Source organism: Lynx rufus, unplaced genomic scaffold, assembly GCF_022079265.1.
Source record: "Lynx rufus isolate CCGP_SWC_20201006 ecotype Redwood Valley unplaced genomic scaffold, mLynRuf1.p SCAF_6, whole genome shotgun sequence".
Classification (NCBI taxonomy): domain Eukaryota; kingdom Metazoa; phylum Chordata; class Mammalia; order Carnivora; family Felidae; genus Lynx; species Lynx rufus.
In genome coordinates this window covers 101,442,685-101,465,268 of record NW_025814878.1, presented here as the reverse complement: position 1 = coordinate 101,465,268, position 22,584 = coordinate 101,442,685, and the positions used below count along the sequence as shown (strand labels likewise).

At 42.5% G+C, this 22,584-nt stretch overlaps 1 protein-coding gene across 2 annotated transcripts in view; it reads right to left on the bottom strand.

Moving 5' to 3' along the window:
* Window positions 1-19,496, bottom strand: part of ADGRF1 (adhesion G protein-coupled receptor F1) — a 28,056-nt gene extending 8,560 nt beyond the window's left edge. The window contains exons 1-10 of one of the 2 annotated variants that reach the window (XM_047101232.1): window positions 19,403-19,496; window positions 18,028-18,085; window positions 15,915-16,064; window positions 14,495-14,668; window positions 12,725-12,825; window positions 11,813-11,871; window positions 7,518-7,678; window positions 6,647-6,810; window positions 5,052-5,240; window positions 926-2,299 (exon numbers count right to left, since the gene is read on the bottom strand). In XM_047101232.1, the coding sequence (XP_046957188.1) occupies window positions 926-2,299; window positions 5,052-5,240; window positions 6,647-6,810; window positions 7,518-7,678; window positions 11,813-11,871; window positions 12,725-12,825; window positions 14,495-14,668; window positions 15,915-16,064; window positions 18,028-18,085; window positions 19,403-19,471 (2,499 nt within the window). In that variant the 5' untranslated portion in view covers window positions 19,472-19,496. The remainder of the gene's footprint in view (window positions 1-925; window positions 2,300-5,051; window positions 5,241-6,646; window positions 6,811-7,517; window positions 7,679-11,812; window positions 11,872-12,724; window positions 12,826-14,494; window positions 14,669-15,914; window positions 16,065-18,027; window positions 18,086-19,402) is intronic. The other variant, XM_047101233.1, reaches the window with a different exon arrangement.
* Between the last annotated feature and the right edge of the window lie 3,088 nt (window positions 19,497-22,584).

The following is a 22,584-nucleotide window of genomic DNA, read 5'->3' as shown; positions in this document are numbered from 1 at the left end:
TTTTTGTCAAACCAGGATTAAAGGCTCTCTTCCAGACTCATCAAATCCTAAAGATTACTTTGTCTACCTACTCTCTGACCACTCTCTGGTTGTGGAATGTAAAACCCATGCTTTGCAGCAGGGGTAGGCCAACTTTTTCTGGAAAAAGCCAGAGAGGACATGTTTTAGGCTTTGCAGGTCATACTATCGCAACTGCTCAGCTTTGCCAGTGTAAAGAAAGCAGCCGCAGACCGTATCTAAACAAACTGGTGTGGCTGTCTTCCAATAAAACTTTATTTACAAAAACAGAGCTGGCTACAGTTTGCCAGGTCCTGCTCTGTCAAGCTCTAGAGACTTCCTTTACACCATGCAGAGTCAACAATCACTCTTGATTTCTTTCCCTTTCCCTGTGTGCTTTTGCAGAGAGGTCTGCCCAAGAGAAAGGGGACTGAGTCAGCAGCAAGAGGGATTAACGTTAGCTATATGGACTCAAACAGATTTCAAATCCTGGGATGGAGGGGTGCCTGGGGTGACTTCAGTCGGTTGTGTCCGACTTCGGCTCGGGTTGTGATCTCATGGTTCACGAGTTTGAGCCCCGCATCGGGCTCTGTGCTGACGGCTCAGAGCCTGGAAGCTGCTTCAGATTCTATGTCTCCCTCTCTCTCTGCTCCTCTGCCACTCACGCTCTGTCTCTCTCTCAAAAATTAAAATCCTGGGATGGATTACTGAAGAAGTCTAATATTCTGCTTCAGTATAAGAATAACTCTTGGAAAATATGGATCCTTTTGTTTGTTTGTTTTCTATTCACTGTTCCTAGGCAGTGTTGGTTTACAGACCTGGTCGGGCCGGGAGAGGAGATAGCCTCCAGAGTGGTATCACCAACCTCAGTTCTCTATAATTATTCCCATCACCTGATGATATAAGAAGTTATTCTTATTGTTCTTACCTGGAATGCATTGAGTAATGCAAAAATAACATGCCAAGCCAGATTCCGGTTGTCCACTATTGTTCCTATGCCAAAGCCCCAGGTGAGCCCCAGCAGAGGGGTCAGGATGAGGAGGCTCTTCCCCATGCGGACAATAGTGGCCTTGTTGTCCTGACTCGGCCTTTCTCCAACAGTGGGCCTCCAGAGCTTTGTGAGAACTAATAGCACCACAACCAAATTCACAGCCACAATAGTCAGTGCAGGAACAGCAAAGGCCAAGAGGGGTTTGCTTTTATCAGACCAATTAAGCCAACACACGTCTTTCCTTTCATAGCCATTGCCAGGTTGTGTGACGGCAATGGTGACGACAGATATGATGAGAGGGCACCCATAGCCCAGGCAGAACCCGAAAGCCATCATCAAATGCAGGCCCACATGATGGAACACAAAGAGGATCCGATAAGCTAGCAGGATGCCAAGCATGAGCATCCAAAAGAACAAGGAGAGGTAGAAAAAGTGCATAAAAAACACTGCAGCTATGCAGACTCCAGAAAAGCTTACTGTGGAGTCTGCAGTGGCAGCAACGATAAACCAAACATCAGCAATCAGGAGGCACAAGGCTATGTTCACCATGCAAATATGGCGCGTGTAGGAAGTTTGGTTTTTCTTGACCTGCTTCCAAAATAGAGCTTCAATGATTAGGCATAAGGTGAGACTTCCGATGGAGATGCCCAGTCCCACAAAAGTGATCCATTTCACAAAGGGGATGATGGCAGGGGGGACTAAGGGTGACATCAGTATGGAGAAGGAGGTCAGGTGAGTACATTGGCACGTCACCGTGTCTGGAGTTTCATTCACTAGGTGGCAGCCCGCATTGTTCCATTGCAAATGCCTGAAATCCCAAAACACACAGTGAGGCTGGCTCAGATTTGACTCTGTCTTGGGAAAAACCAGGAAAATTTCATTTATGGAATAGTTTTGGATAACCGTGGATATCACTGGCCCATTGACCTGAGCATTTCCATTTTTGGCAATGGATAGAATATTCCCCAGGGTCAACGAGGCCATGCTGATAATAGTTTCTGGAAAGGACCCCTGGAATTGGTCTGACCCAATTAACACATGGCCTCTGATGGGAATGGAAGTATTTGGGGGCGATATTTTAGCCTCATAGCTGTAACCCATCTCAAGTTGGCTTTGGGACCCTGGAATCCCTCTCCAGTGAATGAATTCCCGAGAGAAACTCAGGGGCAGAGCTGTCGAAGGTACGAGGCTGCTGATGTTTTCCAGTGTCTCCAGTAATCGTGAGCTGGCATGCTGTTCTTCCTGCAGTAACACCGTCCAGTTGGTTACTGATGCTGAATTAAGGATGTGGTCAGCAATACTGATGACATCCTGAAATACAAGGATGAAAGTCGGTTTGCATTTTGAATAAGCAGTTCAGAGGACTAAGAGCAGAGAGTCATTAGAATATTAGGTATACTACAATTGCAGGGGCACCTGGGTGGCTCAGTCGGTTGAGCATCCAACTTCAGCTCAGGTCATGATCTCATGGTTTGTGAGTTCGAGCCCTGCCTCGGGCTCTGTGCTGTCAGCTCAGAGCCCGGAGCCTGCTTCGGATTCTGTGTCACCTTCTCTCTCTGCCCCTCCCCCACTCGTGCTCTGCCTCTTTCTGTCTCTCAAAAATAAATAATGCAAAAAAAAAAATGTTTTTTTTTTTTTCAAAAAGTATAGTACAAATGCCCAGAGAGTTGACTTGGTTGAGGACCACATTCAAATTCATCAGCAATAATCAGCTTAGTTGCTCTGCACGGTGGAAACTTTGGGTTAAGAAACTTGGGTCAGCAGAATCATATAAGTCTCAGAGTGATCTCCCCAGGGCATTCATATGCACACTGGGGATCCAGCATGGCTGACAAAGAATCCTGTGATGTGGGTTGCAGCAGGGCCCATTTCTGTCCTCAGAGATGACCAACATGGCTGCCTTATTAATAGTTCAGCTGAGGCTCAAGGAGTAAGATGTTATTTTGAACTGCTCTCCAACATTATGTTTCTTTTGCTAACATCAGAAGTTCTAAATTCATGTCATGGACGTTCAAGTTTTATTCCATGTGTGTTTATGACCATTTAATAGAAGAGAATATAAAGTAAAAATCCTTAAAAACTGGACAAGCAACCAGGAAGCATGGAATTATTGTGGGTTTTAAGTGTCAGTCTTAGTTTAAGAGATTCCTTTTCCTAACAAGCCCTTGAAAGGTGGACCGTGTCTCTGGCTTATGGCTCAGGTTCCCAGGCATTGTCAATGCCCCAGGTGTTGTCACTCTGAGTCTCACCCTAAATGGGCCCTCTGTGGCTTCTGGCCCTGAGTCCCATAGCATGCTTCTTGTACTGCCCCTTGGAACCTCTGCCTTCTTTTGGTTTCTGTTTGCCTGCTCTGTGCTCTTCAGTTTATTTTTAAATTTTTTATGTCATTTTGTTTTAGCTGGCTTCTAGTAAACAGCACAAAGCCAGGCTTTAAAAAAATTTTTTTTGAGCATCTTTCCTTTGATTCAGGGAGTTTAACCTATTTATATTTAATGTCATCTCTGACATATCCATTCTATAATCCAGTTGTGTAAAATATTATGTACTTTAACATACACAATGCATGTATCCAAAATGGTTGGAAGGACATTTAGTTAAGAAATATTTATTGAGTACCTTCTATGTGCTACTTGTCATTTTGTCATTTTCTAGGCACTGAGGTAATACCTAAAATGTAAGCAATGGCTATTCTAGGGTGACCAGATTACATATCTTTATTATTATTTTTTGTCTATTTGCATTTCTTAGTAAGCAAGTTTTACCTGCATAAATTTTAAGCTAATTTTTATTTGTTTGTTTGTTTGTTTTTGAGAGAGAGAGAGCATGTGCACGCTCGAAGGGGAGGCGCAGAAGGAGAGGAAGAGAGAGAGAACCTAAGCAGGTTCCATGCCCAGCCTAGTGCTTGATATGGGGCTCGATCTCACAACCATGAGATCATGACCTGAGCCAAATCAAGGGTCAGACACTTAACCGACTGAGCCTCCCAGGTGCCCTTAAACTAATTTTTAAATATCCAAACCAGGGCCGCCTGGGTGGCTCAGTCGGTTAAGTGTCCGTCCGACTTCAGCTCAGGTCAGGATCTCGAGGTCCGTGAGTTCGAGCCCGCGTCTGGCTCTGGGCTGATGGCTCAGAGCCTGGAGCCTGCTTCCGATTCTGTGTCTCCCTCTCTCTCTGCCCCTCCCCCGTTCATGCTCTGTCTCTCTCTGTCTCAAAAATAAATAAATGTTAAAAAAAAATAAAATAAATAGATAAATAAATAAATAAATAAATGTTAAAAAAAAAATTAAATATCCAAACTAAACCTTGAATTCCCCGGTCAAAATGAGGGAGTTCTTAAAATATATACTACTAAAATTAGAGCTTTTAGCCACAGGAAAGATAACTGCAAAGACAGGAGAAAGTTGGCACCTGTGCCACACAGTGGAGAAGCTCATTCCTTCCTCTAAGCCTGCCTAGAGGCAGCCCCTCTTTGAACTCACATAATCAATCCCGTGACTTCATTGTACACTGTGGAGGAAGCAGTAAAGCTCATACAAAGACTGTTTGTTACATGACTCTTCAGTCTTTTTTTCCCAAAGATTATTTTGAGAGAGAGAGAGAGGGAGAGAGAGAGAGAACACGAGTGGGGAAAGGGCAGAGAGAGAGGAGAGAGGAAATTTCAAGCAGCCTCCACACCGTCAGCACAGAGCCTGATGTGGGGCCTGAGAGATTGTGACCTGAGCCAGAATCAAGAATCCACGCTTAACTGACTGAGTTACCCAGACGCCCCTCTTTGGTCTTTTTCAATGGTGGGTCTTCAACTCAGGCTTTTATCATTCTTCCTAAGAGACGGAGCACACCTAAGGTGAATTCTTAGCATGCCTAGGTGACTCCGTCAGTTAAGTGTCCCATTCTTGGTTTAGGCTCAGGTCATGATCTCACAGTTAAGGAGACCATGCCCCACATCAGGGATTCTTTCTTTCCCTCTCTCTCTCTCTCTCTCCCCGTCCCCAACCTCTCGGGTTAAATAAATAAACTTAAAAAAAAAAATACAGTGAGTTCTTCTAGCACAGGCAGACCATACCTCCATGGTTGAATTGGACACCTTGAAATGACTTGACAGTGACAGAGACAAGACGTTGTCCAGAATGGACACCACTGAAGCCAGATTGCCAGCTGTAGTTGATGGGTTTTGCCGAATGACGACTGAAAGATTTCGCACCAAGGATGACATAGCTGCCTCAGTGGCATTGCTTGCGATCATACTGAAATTCTAGGAATAAAAATGGTTAGGTTCTAGAGAACAACAAAATGCTTGTGTTTCATATACATTTTTACCCTGATTATACAGAAACTGATATTCAGTGAGATTTGGTGACTTTCCAAACTACACAGCGGGAAGTGGAAAGGTAGGCTCTACTGGCACTAAGTCCTATGTTATATCCACCATGCGATGCCGAGAAATCCTTGTGGGATGAGAAGACAAAAGGACAGATGTGGAGATAGGACTACACTTTTCATTGGATCAGGAGTTTTGCTTCTTCCTTCAGGCTCCCCTCTGCCTTCGCTACACTGAGCTAGCTTGAAAGGCAGCCAAGAAGGGATATTCCTTTCCGTTCAAAGTCAACCCAGGAATCAGATCCCATCTGTTTTCCTTTTTGCTCTCCTCAACTGACAGTGCTGTCCTCTACTCAAAGCACCTGGGATCTGCCTGCCCTCACACTTGGAGGGGACTAGTCCCAGCTATGGTCCCTGTCTGGAACCGATGTAGAGAAGGCAAGAACAAGGATAGACTCCAGAAGCCATCTGGTCCAATCTCCCTCCCCAGTTTGCAGATGAGAAAACTCAGAAAGGAAGCAGTAAACTTTCTATACTCTTCTGAGAAAGATCATTCTGAGTTTCATCTACAACAGCAGGGTCTCTGGCTGGGAGATAAGTTGTGCTCAATATGGACATCTATTTGCAAAATAGTGTCTGTGAACTGATCTCAGAGTCCCTTCTTTCTTTTCCTTGAGTTCTAATCCCTCGCCATTTGCTTCCATCTTTCTATCCACCTTGCCTTCAGGACCTGAAGCTTTCTAAGGAAACATCACGTGGAGGTCATAGTCTAGGACTGGATATCAAGTGATCACGTTTTTAGTTCAGTGCTATTGCTACCAGAGGGACCATTAGCCTCTTCGTCTTTCAATTCCTGATCAACAAAAATGGGTTGACAAGCCAGATGGCCCTTGAGATCCATTGCAGCTCTGTCATTGTATATGGTTCACCCCTGGCTGACCCAGTCCCTGCCCAGGTTTCTGATGTGTGATCCTCTCACTTGTACTGAGTTTACAGCTTCTGACTCACACCTTCACTTAGATCTTTGCTTCCCCGGTTTTCTGGACTTCTAAGGCCAGTTTAGTTGCTGTTTTACTATCTTAGAACTCTTCAGCATTGACTCATTCCTCTGCAGCACCCTCCCCACTAGAAACATCAACTCTGACTTGTTCTGACTCTCTCGACTTCCACCTGGACTCTGCTACCCATGCCCACACTCCCTGGGGTTGCCAGGCTCTGATAACACCCTCGACCTCTGTGCACTAACCACTGAGACAAATTGATATATTATCTACCGCCTAGCCCACGCTCACTGGGGGATGCCCACCGTGAAATTCAAAACACGAGACAGACACGCTTCACCTTCTTCAGTTCGTCCAGCTGAGAGTGTACACATGTCTCCCTGAGGACCTGCCACCCAGAGGGCTGGCACCTGGCTGTAATGTTTCCAGTGTAGCCGCTGCTACAGGGAAGAGTGTACTCGTCATTCCCGGACCCAAATCCAAAGACAATGCTGTTACACTGGGCTGGGAAAAAAATGGAAACAAAGAGGAAAAGTGTCTAAATATCCCGGCATGCCGTATAAACCATACGGCAGTGCTTTAGAAGTCATGTTTTCAGAGGCAAAACCCAGGCAAAATTCAGGAGTAGAAATCTGTCCTTGATGCCCAGCTTCAGCCTTGTCAGTACCCTTTTGTCCTTTCTGGCGCCTTCCCCAAGGCTGGCTGGGGGGGCCAGCACTCTTGCTTTTGATGGCCTATCAGCTAGTAAGCCGCAGGTGGAAACAAGACAGGGTGCAATCACTCTCAGGAAAGAGTTTCACTCTGCAAGGAAGTGTCAGAAAATCAGAAACTCTTGCAGGAGCGAGGGAACAAAGTAGTAATGATACGGTTAAAAGAGGAGCAGTTGCCGTGGCAGGGTGGCACGTGTGTTCCTTTGAAAGCTTCTCACATTGTGACCAGTCACGAGTTTGAGTCGTTTCCACCACAGCCTGCTGAAAAGCCCATCTTCCACAGTGTCTGCCCTGGGAACTGGAGACCAGATCGCACCGAAATAGTCCACTGAAGCTGAGTTTCATCATGGTGAGGGGGGAAAGGCTGACTGTGTCTATGGAAAGTCAGTCTTAGAACAATCCTGTATCAGAAACATTTCCAATCTACTCCCCGAAGACACAAGTAAGCGACTAATTAAAGGACTCCCGTAACCTGAGCCAGGGAAGGGAATTGGGTAGTACCTTTTCCAAATACTCTGAAAGAGCTGTCTTCTATTGGGAACAGCTTGCGAAGGCCTGCCTTCACCTTCTCAGCCACCTGTTCGATGGCTGACAGCAGCTCAGATGTGCTGCTGGAACCCACAACTTCAAACCCAGCAATGATGCTTCCATCCCTATAATGACTATGTGGAAAGAAAAATGAGATTCATTCAGTCACGCGGGGCCTGCTGTGTGTATGCACGGCATTGGGTCCACAGGAACACATCAAACAGATTTGGTCCCTGCCTTCATGAAGCTTACATTCTAGTGGAGAAGACAAGGCAAATAGGGAACAAGTGACCAGCATACATAAACAATTATATATAATTTATATAACATAAAATATACATATATATATAATATATACATTTAGTTAAGTGTTACGAGAGACAGGTACAATGATAAGAATAGCAGGTGGAGGGGCACCTGGGTGCTCAGCTGATTGAGGGTCTGACTCTTGATTTCAGCTCAGGTCATGATCCCCGGGTCATGGGATCAAGCCCTGAAGCTGGCTTCGTGCTGAGTATGGAGCCTGCTTGAGATGCTCTCTCTCCCTCTGCCCCTCTCCCCTGCTCGTGTGTTCTCTCTCTTTCCAGAATAAAATAAAATAAAATAAAATAAAATAAAATAAAATAAAATAAAATAAAATTGCTTTAAAAAATAAGAATAGCAGGTAGAGATGAGGCTCACTTTAAATAAGGCTGGATAGAAAAGGCTTTTCTGTGCAGAGAGTCTCTGAAGCTGAGGCCCAAATGATGAGAAGAAAAGCTAGTATTGCAAAGAACATCGATGTAGGGTGTCAGCAGGTGTGAAGGCCCGCATGCAGGAAAATGTCTATGAGTGGGACACATTGAAAGACTAGCTTCCAGGGGTGCCTGGGTGGCTCAGTCAGTTAAGCATCTGACTTCGGCTCAGGTCATGATTTCACTGGTCCCAGGGTCAAGCCCCGCGTCGGGCTCTGTGCTGACCACTCAGAGCCTGGAGCCTGTTTCAGATTCTGTGTCTACCTCTCTCTCTGCTCTTCCCCCACTTGCGCTCGCTCTCTCTCTCTCTCTCTCTCTCAAAACTAAATAAACATTAAAAACAATCAAAAAAATAAAAATAAAGTCTAGCTGCCAGGTCAAGAACCGAAGTTGCTTCTCAATGTGCAAATTCTTCAACGTAGGCTTCAATTATCCAGGGAGAATACATTGGGTTCAACAAAATCAGTACAAGTTAGAAGACAAAAATTAATTAATTACCTAGTTAACTAATTCTAGCATAACTAAGTTTTCAATGAGCAGGAGAGAAATGGTAGAAGATGATATTAGATAAGCAGCCAAGAGCCAGATCAAATAGGGCCTCAGAGTTTGAATTTTATTTTTTATTAAAAGGTTTTATTCTTTAGTAAAGGTCAGTGGTATGCTCAGGTTTATTGCTGAAGAACATCACTCTGGCTGCTGCACAGAATGGACTGAAGAGAGGGAAGCGGGGAAACAGGAGGACCCATTAGGAAAGAGGTGATGGTGGCTTGAACTTGGGTGCAGTGTATGTGGAGAGAAATGGCCAGGTTGTACTTGAAGACTGAGCCACTGGAATTGCTAAGGACGCTGGGAATGGAGAAAAGAACCGGTCAAGAATGACTCCAAGGGATAGAAAAAACAAACTGAGGTGTATTCATACAATGGAATAGCACTTGGCAATAAAAAGGAGGCAGCCCCTGACACTCAGAAAAACAAGAATGACCCTCAAAGACATTATGCTGAGGGAAAGAAGTCAGACACACAAAACAATTACACATTGGGTGATTCCATTTGTATGAAGTTCTAGAATAGACTAAACTAGCCTATGATGATAGAAAAATGAGCAGTGGTTATTTCTAGTGGCAGGTAAGGCATCGAATTGGCTAGAAAGAGGCACAAGGGAACTTTCGGGGTGATGAAAATGTTCTGTCTTATTAAAAGGTGGCTGATGCAAGCATTTGTCAAAGCTTATTAAACCGCACACATGAGGTTTGAGCATATCACTGTACATAATTATATCTCAGTAAAAAATGATTACAAAGGATAACTCCAAGTTTGGGTCTCTGCAACTAGAAGACTAGCACCGCTGTAATTGAGATGGGCATGATAGCAGGAGAAGTAGGTTAAAAGTTCTGAGAAGAAAAGTTGGAGGACCCCTGTTTTGGACACATTATATGTGACGTGCCTGCTAGAACACCAAGTGGAGATGCTCACAGGTTGTTGGATATTTGGGTTTGGACTTTATGAGAGGAGCCAAGCTCAAGTAATAAATTTAGAAGACATCAGCATACACATGGTGTTCGAAGTCATGAAAGCAAGTGAGATCACATATATTAAGTTAATCCTGCAATAATTCCATGAGGTACACATTGTATTAGCCCCATTATGTAGTTGAGGGAGCTGGAATCCTAAAGAGAAGTTGGGTCAAGCAATTATTAGTTATTAACTGATACTCCAAATATCAAATTCTTAATCACTACACCGAACTACCACTCACAATGTATGAATAAATCCAAATATTCTTTTACGTAGTGGGAATCACAATGTCTTTGCATAAATATGGTTATTCTATCAAGAAAACATTGTTTCCAAAATATTTTCCTGCCTATTATTTCATTTGATTTAATGAAGCTAAATCAGATTCCACATGTATTAACAGTACTGTTTAACAGAGAAATAAATTGAGACACTAAGAAATTAAGATTTACTTTAAATCATATACATAAAGAGTGAAACCTAAATAATATTATTTTATAGACTTATGCCTACTTTAGCTTTGACTTTTTCTACAAATTATTGGAGACAGCTTATAAGACATTTGGAATGGAATATACATAGGAAATATAAATGGAGGGGCACCTGGGTGGTTCAGTCAGTTAAGCGTCCAGTTTCAGCTCAGGTCATGATCTCACAGTTCATGAGTTCAAGCCTCACATCGGACTCTGTGGTGACAGCTCAGAGGTTGGAGCTTGCCTACGTATTCTGTGTCTCCCTCTCTCTCTCTACCCCTCCCTGACTCATACTCTGTCTCTCCGTCTCTCAAAAATAAACATTGAAAACAAATTTTTTTTTGAAGAAATATAAATGGAAAGCCAGGACCAAGGTAAAGAAAAATATGAATATTGAAGACAAAAATTACTGATTAAGTTTCAAGTTTGTCTATGCATTCAGTGACTGCAAAGTCAGAAGGAAAATATGATTCATTGTATAGACTTTAGTATAAGAAAAAAGAGGTGGGGCACCTGGGTGGCTCATTTAGTTAAGCGTCCAACATCAGCTCAGGTTGTGATCTCGCGGTTTGTGAGTTCGAGCCCCACATCAGGCTCTGTGCTGACAGCTCAGAGCCTGGAGCCTGCTTCGGATTCTGTGTCTCCCTCTTCCTCTGCCCCTCTCCCACTCCCACTCTGTCTCTCTCTCCTTCAGAAATAAATAAACATTAAAAAAAGAAAGAAAGAAAAAAGAAGCAGTGTCCTTCCTAGTGCTGAATTTTAAAGAAAATTATCCACATGGGCCTGTATATAAGAACATGGGATATCTGGAAGGATAAGATCCAGGACAGTATATTGATGACAAATGCTGTTGAAAATTTCCTATAGCTATTCTTTAAGTTAACTATGAAAAAAAAAAATATATATATATATATATATATATGAAGTCAAGTTCTCTGACCTCTAAGCCACTTCCTCTATCCAGCAGATTATAAATAGTTAGTAATCAATGTACACATGGCTAACTAACCATATCACTTTTGGAATGAAAGCATAAACAAAAAGATAATTTACTAAATATCTCTTTATTTGCTGTAGACAATGCCTACTGGGTTATGAGTTATGGTGCATACATGATACCTGCAGAAAAATATAATGGTTCGCCGTAGGCTGCCCCCACGGCTCCCAGTTATACAGCTTTGTACCATATCTCCCTGTGCTTAGGACAGAGAAAAACCATCCCTCTGCAACCCATAACCCTCATCTCCACCCCTCTTCCTGTTCCATACGTGCACACCACGATCTCCTGCTTCATCCCAAGTTCTCCCACTGTGGGTTTGCAGTTCCAGTCTCTAATCTATAGCTTGGAGAACGCCATTCAATATTTCAGTTTCCTCTTCTGACATTTAAAAGCATTACAGACTCTTGTCTAATTTTAGTAAGAATACTAGAAAGACCAGTTCTGCCCTATTTTCTGTCAAGGTCATTTGGGAACCTAGCACTAGGAATTCTGCAGGATGGGTGCACAATTCTGAGGATGCCCTTCTAAGGCCATTGTGTTACTTACCGAAATTGGGTGACATGAACCGACTCAAAATCTTGAATTCTTTTGAATGCTTCTTTAAGCTTACAAACAGAAAAAAGGGCGACATGTTGATCTTTGCCCCCATTCGAGGAAGATATTTAAGCAAAAAACTGATGGAGATAATAAATAAACCAACAGAACCACTGAGCAAAGAGATACCACAAGAGGTAGTTGCTATTATACAAATACAGTTCAAATGGCACTTGAGAATGTACACACACACACACACACACACACACACGAGTCACACCATTTATTTTTTAGTTTGCTAATAAAGATGGAAGAACCAATTTGTTATAAGGGGGGATTGGGTGCCAGATAACATAAATTTACCCCCGAAATGTATGTTTTCTCCCTCATAAAAATATGACATAAATTTCCATATGCATTTAAACTGAATCTATTGGAAAGTATTTGTGTGTCTTCAGTGAAAATCACACCTGAACCATCATCTGAGGCAGACGGGCACTAACCGAATTTTTGGATGACTTCATTATATAGTCCAGAATTTTTCTCAATAATTCTATTTAGCCTCTAACAAGAGAAGCTTCTTTCCGGAACAAATCCCAGATGCTGACAATTGAGCCTAGATCATGAAAATTTTCTTTTGACAAATAAAAAAACAGAAAACAATCAAGAAGACTCGGTAGGATATGACTCACATAAATGAGCAAAAGCGAACACAAGAGAAATGGAACGAAGTCAATTACTAAAACTCTCCCAGAAAGAGAATGTTCAATGTACGTCAGTTGTGAGCTATGTGATTAACTGTTCTGTAATAACTCATTGAATGTGAATGATTAAGAATATGCATTCAATAAACATGCGGAATTGAAAACACTTGAACTTATGTTTAGCCAACAATTTCTTATGTAATAAGCAGAAAGTGCTTACTTGAATTTCAATTCCAGTTGTATACTTGGAATATGAAGGAGAAGATGAATTCAAAAGGTCTTTGGTAAATCGTTCATTGATTTTGAAAGTGCCCCAAACCTCTACGGGAAATAAAAAGAGGTTGATAGATATAAAAATTATTCGCTTGAATTTATGACAGCATAAAATTACAGAAGTACATTTGGAGCCCATCTATTTAACAGCAGTATTTCAATTTCTTTTTGTAATGAATGTTCACCTAAAATAATATAGGAAGTGTACATAAAACTAGATTTTCAACCGTGAATTTGTAACGTAACAGGAAAGTGCTGGTGATCAAGACAACTTTATAAATAGGTAAACGTGTGGCCACCATGTGTGGTTTAAAAAAAAAAAAATCAGTCACTTAACCCTGAAATACATGCCCATCTAGACATTGAACTTAAATACTGTCCCCATTAAAAATTAAGAAACAAAACAAAACAATAAAACAGTACTTGCTATCTCTAGCATATGCTTGTTTACCCATTGCTGGTACTTTTCTGTTCAGGGACAAGTTGTTGCCCATTTTTATATGGATAAATACCATTTATCCTTCATTAAGGACCTAGTGAAATGTACTTCCTGTGCAAGCCGTCCCCTGATCCCCAGTTGCAAAGATTCTTTCCTTCCTCTAAATTCCTACAGTCCTTTGTTCATACCCCCTTTACAACCTCTTGTACAGACATATCTATTTGTGAGCATTTCTCACGTTTATATGTCCCTGCTCCACTTTGGGAAGACCTTTGTGAGTGTAATCCCTGTCTCATCCATGGTTGTCTCTCTTCAAGATGGAATAGACACAGACCACCCTTCAAAAGGTAGACTTTCATTCAAATTCGTTGAGGAAAATATATTATCTTCTTTCTTGTATTGTAGCCTAACCTCCCCAACTAGCCTTCTAATTCATACGTAGAGAGAAGTGCTTCATTGTGTCCTCCCAGAATTTGCCTCTGATCCGGGTAAACATGGTGTTTCATAAATATGCATTGCCTTCGTGAATTGGCATCGTCCTGGGAAGGGGAGCGAGAAATGTCCAGAAGATCTGGGCTATTTCAGTTTCTCCTTCACTCTTTGCTCAGCTCTGCCCAAATCCAAAGCTTCAAGATAACTGGAGTAATCTCTGAGGAAACTTTTTAAAGACCTTCAAGTCCTGAAGCCCATGTCATTTGGCTCGCCTCATCACCCACTGAACATAAACCTAAGGCGACAGCTCACTCAGCTTCCACTGGTTTCCTAAAATAGACTTTTAATTTCTTGTTCTGTTTGGTAATGCATTCAGTACACCTACTTGTTGGCAATTTTGAACATGTATTTCAATATAATCACTATGTGCTCCTCCCTGCTCTCACACCTCTAGACTTCCCTTTTCTGAAAGCTGATGTTGGCAAAAGAAATGAAAGAAGGCAGGAAAGAAAATCATGTACTCAAGCAGCTCCCCTACTTGGGATTTTGGTGCATCTCCCTAAATCTCAATAAAATCAGAGAATTGCAGAACTCAGCTAGATGAACCTCAGGGTTGAATTGATGCTCAAATATCAACTTGCATGTCTGAATTTTCTGCAATTAGGATGTTCTCAGTGTGTGCAGTTAAGCCTAGTGGGGTATACTGTTACCACCTTTTGATGACCCTGCAAACACTAGCTCTGCTAGTTGAATACGTGGGTGAAGAGCTAGGGTTTCCTCTCCATGGCTTTTTGGGTGCCGGGGTGCAGGCCTGGAGCTCTCCTCCCAGCACCCTGATGTGCTTACTTGCTCTCTCGCAGAAACTGAGGCTCTGGGTGAGGTTGTTGAGATGACAGTCACAGCTCTGGAGGGCTCCGGCCGTGTGAAGGTAGCATTTCTGGGGATCAAGGCATGAGGGAGGGAACCAGGAATAGCCGTCCTCACAGGAACACTGCAGGACCCCATTCTGGTGCCCACAGTCTGCACAGAAAACAGAGCTTGGTCTCGCGGGGTCTGATTTATCAATTGACTAGCGTTGAGTTCTCATCCTTGTTTCTGACTTAGAATCTGAACCCAGTGTTTCCCACCAAAAGCCAGAAGGATAAAACTAGGATGGCAATGTGTTTAAGGTAAGGAAACGTCCAACTCAATAGATTCTGAGGCTGATATCAAACGCTTGGCAAACATAAAATCAAGTGGCTGGGTCTAGCATCCAAAGGAAGGATGAATGCCCAGTAGATAGCCCTTGGAATGGCAAAGAGAAGCAAAAGAGGGTATACAAACCTGATAGCTATTTAAGAGTTCTAGAAGGTATTTCTCCACTACTTCATTGCAGGCTCCTCTTATCTACCTAACACCGTTTTTAGGTAGGCCCCTTAAGCAAGATGGCAAACACCGAGAGACGTTTTTGAGAGTCATGAGGAAAAATTCCATCAGCCAATTCTGTAGTCTCAGTTCCTACTAACTGACCAAAAATGCCCCATCAAAAGGCATTCCTTTATAATAGACAAAAAACTGGAACAAAGTCACCAGACATCTTTGTGAAAACATGCATCATGATATGCAGTGAATGATTCTTTAATTTTGCCATATGTCAGAACCACCTGGAGGGTCTCATCCCAAAGTTTCTGATTCAGTAAGTCTGGGATGGGGCCAAGGATTTGGATTTCTATTAAGTTCCCTGATAATGCTGCTGCTGCTAATCTGGGCACCATACTTTGACAACTACTGCTTTAGACAAATCGTTTAACATCTCTGAACCCCAGCATTGTGGTCATTAGTGCTGTTTGTCAATTAGTTCTTGCTCTTTTCCAGGCACATAGTAAGATTACATATCTTGCCCCCACCCCCTCCCCTTCCCCGAGGTTGAATGGAACCATGAAACCAGTTTTGGCCAATAAATTGTGAGCAGAACTAATGTGTGTCACTTCTGAGGTGGAGAATTCAACTGCCAATGTGAAACCCTCTATTTTTCCATTTCTTTTTGGCTCAAACTGGGTACATTTGAGGTAGTTTCTGATTGATTAGCCTGGATTCCCAAGTTACACAAACACAACCATGCTGCCAAACTGCAGTAGAGATATAGCGTGAAGAAGAAAGAATGCATGTATCCTTTCTGGCCACAGATATGGTGGGGATGGTTGTCTCCATAGCATAACCTAACCTATCCTGACTGATACACCCACCTTCCCCATTTCTACTCCCAGTTCCCAGAGGGCAGATTTACATGTGGTGGCCTTTGCGCTGATAATCTTCATTGGTTCATGTAACCATAACAATGGAGGCTTCAAAAGCTTCAGAAAATTCTTCAAGTGTCTCTTCTCCTTGGAATCTCTGTAGGCCACCTGAAGCAGCAGCTCATATTCCTGGACTGAGCCTAAAGAGAGGAAGAGAGTCAGGAGTCTCCTCTTTCAGCCTGAGAGACAAATATTGTCAAGGAAGCAACCATGAAGCAACCATCACATGTAGTCTGGGGGGTCACAGGCTGGGCCACAAAGCTTGTTACTGACATCTGCTTGTCCAGACATTAAGTACAAATGAGCGTCCAGAACAAACACTTGCAGGCAGTCCCACATGTGAGTGATATATGTCTATCCCCCCACTTCTGCTCAGGCAGCTGCTCCCACTCTTCCTGACCCACCCTGGCCTCCCCCTGCTGACTTTACACAGTTCCTCAGGACGTCCAAGGTCACGTTTCAGGGATCAAGACCCAAGGGAGAAGATGGGAGAAAATCCGAGTCACTCTTCCTTCTTACTCTCTCAGCTCTGGGCTCCTTGAAGTATCTCTGGCATAAAACCCCCAGTCTCACACTTAGCAAAGAGCCCTTTTTTCTCCTGGGAAGAGGTTCCAGCAATTAGCCAAGTTTGAGTACCTTATGTGATGTGCAAAAGCCAAACGAAACCAGACCCTACTCAAGTCTCACCAATGCCTTATCACTGAGGAGCAGCACCTTTTGTTTCCCTAAGGAGAGGCCGTTAAGCGTTCTGGGCTCAGAGAGAATATGAGTCCTGTGAGTATTCTCTCACCCAGAACTCATTTAGGCACGTTCACGTGAAAGTTAGTGCATGATTTCATGGAGTTTCAAGATCCTCCAAAGCTCATCTATGGATCCCAGATTGAGAATGTGAAGGACCTTAGAGAAAAAGGGGGAAAAGGTGAATATCCTTTTATCCTGGGTCTCCTTTGATTTCCACTGGCAGTGAAATCTCTTAGAAGTCTTAGATTTCTCGGGACATCCATGCTTTTTGCAGGGACAGATGAGCTGGGAGCTTCTATGAGACTGTCCCATTTCTTAGGGACCTGGTGGGGATGTCCAAGCAAAAAGGAAATTTGTAGAGAAAAAAATCAGCAGATCAACCCCTAGACTTTTCAGAAGGCAGGAAGCTGGCTGAGGCTAACATGTTCCAGAACATTTATAAGAGCTTCCTATCTGCCATAACTTCCACCATCTCACTCCATAAAGCCTCAGCCCTGCCTCTTTCTCTCCCCTCCCTTTGTAGGCTGGAGCCTCTGCCCCAGGTTTGGGAGCCACACCAAGTAGAGAGAGCTAAGGGGACTCCTGTTCCCACTGCCCAAGCAGGTAAGAGGTGGGGGAATGGTCAGTGTTAGAGGTTAATGGCACTGGTTCTGGAGCCAGGTTGACTGGGTTTTAATCATTCCATTTGCCCCTAGCTCTGTTTTTAATTTCACTATCTATAAAATAAAGATGACCACTGTTCCTAAATGAGAGGGTCAATGTGAGGATTTAATTCGTCTAATGCACTTAAAATAGTGCCTGGCATCTAGTAACAGCTCAATAAATACTAGCTGTATTTTTACTCCGAGGGAAAATGTATTCATGGCATTCCAAATTGAATTTTTATTTCACTTTCTGAAGAATCATAGCCAGCCTTGCATGGTGGTAAGTTCAATGACACCATTAGAACGCTGTTTTATGACAGACCACTGCACTGGGGAAAGGCTTTTGTGGACTGACCCAGGAACCGAACAACCATCTGTGGACATCATTATTTCCAAGAAATATATTCGGTGCTTGAAACGTCAGAACGACAAATTGAATTTCAGAACACAACCCATTTCTCGACTGAGAGTTGTACCCACTAATGACTTTGTTAGGATTGAGATAAGGAAGGAAAGGGAGAGCTATTTGTCAGGTATGGTGCAGGATGCTATGCCTTCGTATGTTATTTAACCTTCACAAATGTTTTGCTAGTAGGGATTGCTGTTATTCTCATTTCACAGATTTAGGGTCATACCACCAGTCACAAGCACTACTGAGGTTTGAACCCTGGTCCCTTGGCACCAGTGTCTATCACACCACACTCTACAGGAGTCTCACCTGGATGATTTTTCTTATTCACAGTGAGTCCTCTTTTTGTTTTCATGCCTTCATTTCTCTATTTAAGAGGGGAACAAAAGAATAATTACAACATGGCCTTGTAATGATGTACTTCATAAGGCGCTGTTGGAACTCCCAGAACAATTGAAATTATGGATCTAAAAAATCCAAACCAGGGATGGTGGAGAGGTGGCCAGAGAAGACCTCACTGAGGCAACTTTTGAGCACAACCCTGAAGGAGGTGAGGAACTGAGAATCCCTGGAAAAGAACTTTCCAGGCAGAGGGAACAGCACATGCAATATCCTTGGGATGAGAACATGCCTGGCATGGGAGGACAGAATGAGTAGGCCAGAGTAGCTCAGCGGAATGGGTAAGGGGAGAGGGGCAGGAAGTGAGATCAGAGAGTATCTCCAAGGAGACAGGCTGTGTAGATCTTTATAGGCTATAGCAATGGTTTAGCTTTTACTTCAGTGAGATAGGAACCCACCAGAGAGTTCTGAACAGAGGTGAGAGTGCTCTACTTTACTTTTTAGAAGGTTCAATCCCGCAGCCATGTTAGGAACAGACAAGCACAAAAGCAATGAGAGCATCTCAAGAGTTAGTGCAATAACACAGGTGAGAGATACTGAAGGTGTGGATTGAGGTGGTAGCCATAGAGGTAATGAGAAATGTTTGAATTCCAGGTGTGTTATAAAGATAAAGCAAAACAAAACAAGAGCCAATGGTTTAGATATGGATTATGAGGAGAGTCAAGCACGAAAATAAATTTTCTTCCCAGGCATCTAGAGGGACAATGGCACCACTTGCTGAAATGAGAAAGGAGAAGCAAGCTTGGCAAGGAAAAACTCAAGAATTTAATTTTGGACTCATTAACTTAAGGGCCTGTTGGACACCCAACTGGAAATAGCAAGTAGGTAGTAGATACACGGGGTTAGAGTTCAGGGGAAAAGGCTGAGAGGTAGATGTAAATTGGGGAGCCATCAGAGAACATTAAAACCATGATCCTAGATGAAAGCATCAAGAAAGTGAGCATAGAGAGGGAAGAGAGTCCAAGGATTGCCCATGCCAATCTGTATGCCTCTTCTTGGTCAAAGAAACCATAGGAAGGAATGTGCTGAGCTAGCAGAGATCTCCAAGATGGTTCAGTCTGAGTTCCTTATTTTGCAGTTCGATCATCTAAGCTCCAGGAGATGAAACTGTTTGTCCAAGGCTACACAGCTCATGTTGGTAATGTTGAGACAAGAACCCAGGACTTCTGATTCCAAGTCTACTAACTTATATAGCTCCAGTTGCTGAGGGAGTGATAGGTTCTCAAAGTGCAGAGGGAGAGAAGAGTGGCGGTAAGGAGGAAAAATGGGGCATGTGCCAACTCACCCCCAGGAAGCCTTCCCCGCCGTCGGTGAGTGTGAAGAAAGAGATGAGCCAGAGCATGCGGAATTTCATCTTCAGCTGGTCTCCCTCCTTACCGTGGATTCAACCGGGGTCACGGTCTGTGGCCAGATGATTGATGTACCATGCAAGGCTGCAAAGCTGATGCAAAAAAAAAAAAAAAAAAAAAAAAAACCCGAAACCAAAAAAACCCAAAAAACCAAACAACAAAAAACCACCACCAACAACAAAAACAAAAACAAAAAAACAAGTCGTTCAAGCCAAAATTTAAAAATGCACACAGTGGTTGGGCCTAAATGAGCAGATCAGAAGCCCTGAGTGTTTGATGATTTTTCCATTTCACGTGTGTAGCCTGAGATACCATTACTTTCGCTCCAGTAGCAGAAGGTATTAAGTCTCTGTCTTTCCAAACTTCCCAGAAAATTGCTCAAGAGCACTCAAATTTGCCTAAACACAGGCTATTTTATTTTATTTATTTATTTAAAAAAAATTTTTTTTTTACATTTATTTTTGAGAAACAGAGACAAAGATGAACGGGGGAGGGGCAGAGAGAGTAGGAGACACAGAATCTGAAGCAGGCTTCAGGCTCTGAGCAAGTGGTCAGCACAGAGCCTGATGCGGGGCTCGAACCCACGAACTGTGAGATCATGACCTGAGCCGAAGTCGGACGCTCAACCGACTGAGCCACCCAGGCGCCCCAACACAGGCTATTTTAAAATTATGACTTGCTTAACTTTGTGACTAAATGCATTCAACATCCACCCTTTTTATATTTCACGGTTTCCCTTTTATCAGTAAAAGCAAGCATTAAAATAACCAATGATCCTTAGAAGCGTTAATATATATGGAATATATATTGGAATATATATGGAATAATATGGAATCAGTGTTTAAGCATAAAAGTAATATTGAAGCGATGCAGCAAATTTCTTTCTTTATAGTTGACGTAATTATCAACAAATTATCCTCAAGTTTATGGTTATGTCAGAAGAATTGAGACAAAATTCAGCACATGGTCAGGGTCACAAAATTCATCATTTATACCCGGGTTATTTGGTGTCAACAACAAAAAAATCACCGTAAGTTAGAATTGTTCTGTCCAATATAGTAGCCACTGGATACATGTGGCAGTCTGAATTTTAATTTTAATTACAATAAAATGAAATGAACAATGCAACACCTCAGTCACACCAGCCACATTTCAGGTATTCGATAACCACATGTAGCTGGCGGCTACCAATATTAGGCAGTGTAGACACAGGACATTTCTGTTATTGCCAAAAGTTTTATTAGGCACAGAATACTATTCAGCCTTAAAATAAAAAGAAATCCTGTCCCATGATACAATATGGGTAAACCTCAAGAGCATTATATTAAGAAAAAGAAGCCAATTGCAAAAAGGCAAATCCTGTATGATTCCACTTGTATAAAGTATCTAAAGTAGTCAAGCTCATAGAAATGGAAAGTAGAATGGCAGTTGCCAAGGGCTTGGGGGAGGGGGAAATGGGGACTTGTTATTTCATGGGTCTAAGTTTCAGTTTTGCCAGATAAGAAAGTTCCAGAGATCTGGTGTATAACAATGTGAATATACTTAATTAACACTACCGCAACCACACACTTAAAAATGGTTAAGGTGGCACATTTTACGTGGGGTTTTTCTCACAATGTTTGAAAAGTGGTATTGGACAGCATCGACAGAAATGAAGGAGTGCAATGGGCTCGCAACATTCATTCACATCGCCATAGGAAACGACGAAAAAATAGGATTCCTAGCCTCGATAACCCACCATTAGAATAAGTGTGCTTGACCAGCAGCACAGAAAACGCAGAGTTGGACCCTGCCTTCCAGCTCTTACCTGGTTTCCTGGGTGTACCTTAACCCTCACACAAGTCCTGACATCCCTGACAGGCCCCCACACTTTGCCCTCTCTTCTACAAGAAGAGAAAAAAGGCATTAGGGACAGGATAAAGACTACCACAGGCATGGCCTACGTGTCAGCAGCGATCCTTTCCAGGGCTTTCTAGGGAAGTAAGAAAAATAAGCAATGAACCACATACAACTTTTGTGTTTACCTTCTCCCCTTAGGTGAATTTCGGTCCTCTCCCATCGCTACCTTCCCACTTGCCAAAACTCCTTCGAAATCTACTGATTTTAACTTTCTTTGAGCAGCAGCCTATGCTCCAGATTGTTCTTATAGATTCTTGCTTCTCAAAATTTATCTTCTTCGGGTCCTATTCCCAATGGCCTGCTCTGTGCGTTCTCAAAGTGATGGATATTTATGCTTAGGGCAGTGTTTTTCAAACTTTTTGACCAGGCTCGATAAAAAGAAATATATTTTATAACATGTGCATGTATAGACACACATATAATAAAATGTAGGAGTATGTATGTATAAATAACGGAATAGTTAAATAACAGAACAATTCTGTGAAACGGAACTTAATAATTTCTGAGATGTGCCCTTGGACATTTCTATTTGTTTTTGTGTGTGTGTGGTTGCTGTTGTTTTTATTCAAATTCCAGTTAGTTAACATACAGTGTAATATTAGTTTCCGGTGTACAAAATAGTGATTTCACACTTCATACATCACCTGGCGCTCATCACAGCAAGTGCCCTCCTTAGTCCCCATTGTCCATTTAACCCATCCTCCCACCTACCTCCTCTCTGGTTAACCATCCGTTTGTTCTCTTTAGTTAAAAGTCTCTTGGTTTATCTCTCTCTCTCTCTGTCTTTTTCCTTTTCTCATTTGTTTTGTTTCTTAAATTCCACATTTGTGGAAAGCTATTTGTCTTTCTCTGACTGACATATTTCAATTTAGTGTAATACTCTCCAACTCTACCCATGTCATTACAAATGGCAAGATTTCATTCTTTTTTATGGCTGAGTAATATTACACACACACACACACACACACATACCACATCTTTATCCATTCATCAGTTGGTTATTTCCATATCTTGGCTATTGTAGATAATTCTGCTATAAACATCAGGGTGCATGTATCCCTTTGTATTCTTCAGGGAAATACCTAGCAGTAAAATTTTTGGATGGTAAAGTAGTTCTAGTTTGAACTTTTTCAGGAATCTCCATGCTGTTGTCCAGAGTGGCTGCACCAGTTTGCATTCTTACCAACAGTTCAAGAGGGTTCCCCTTTCTCCACATCCT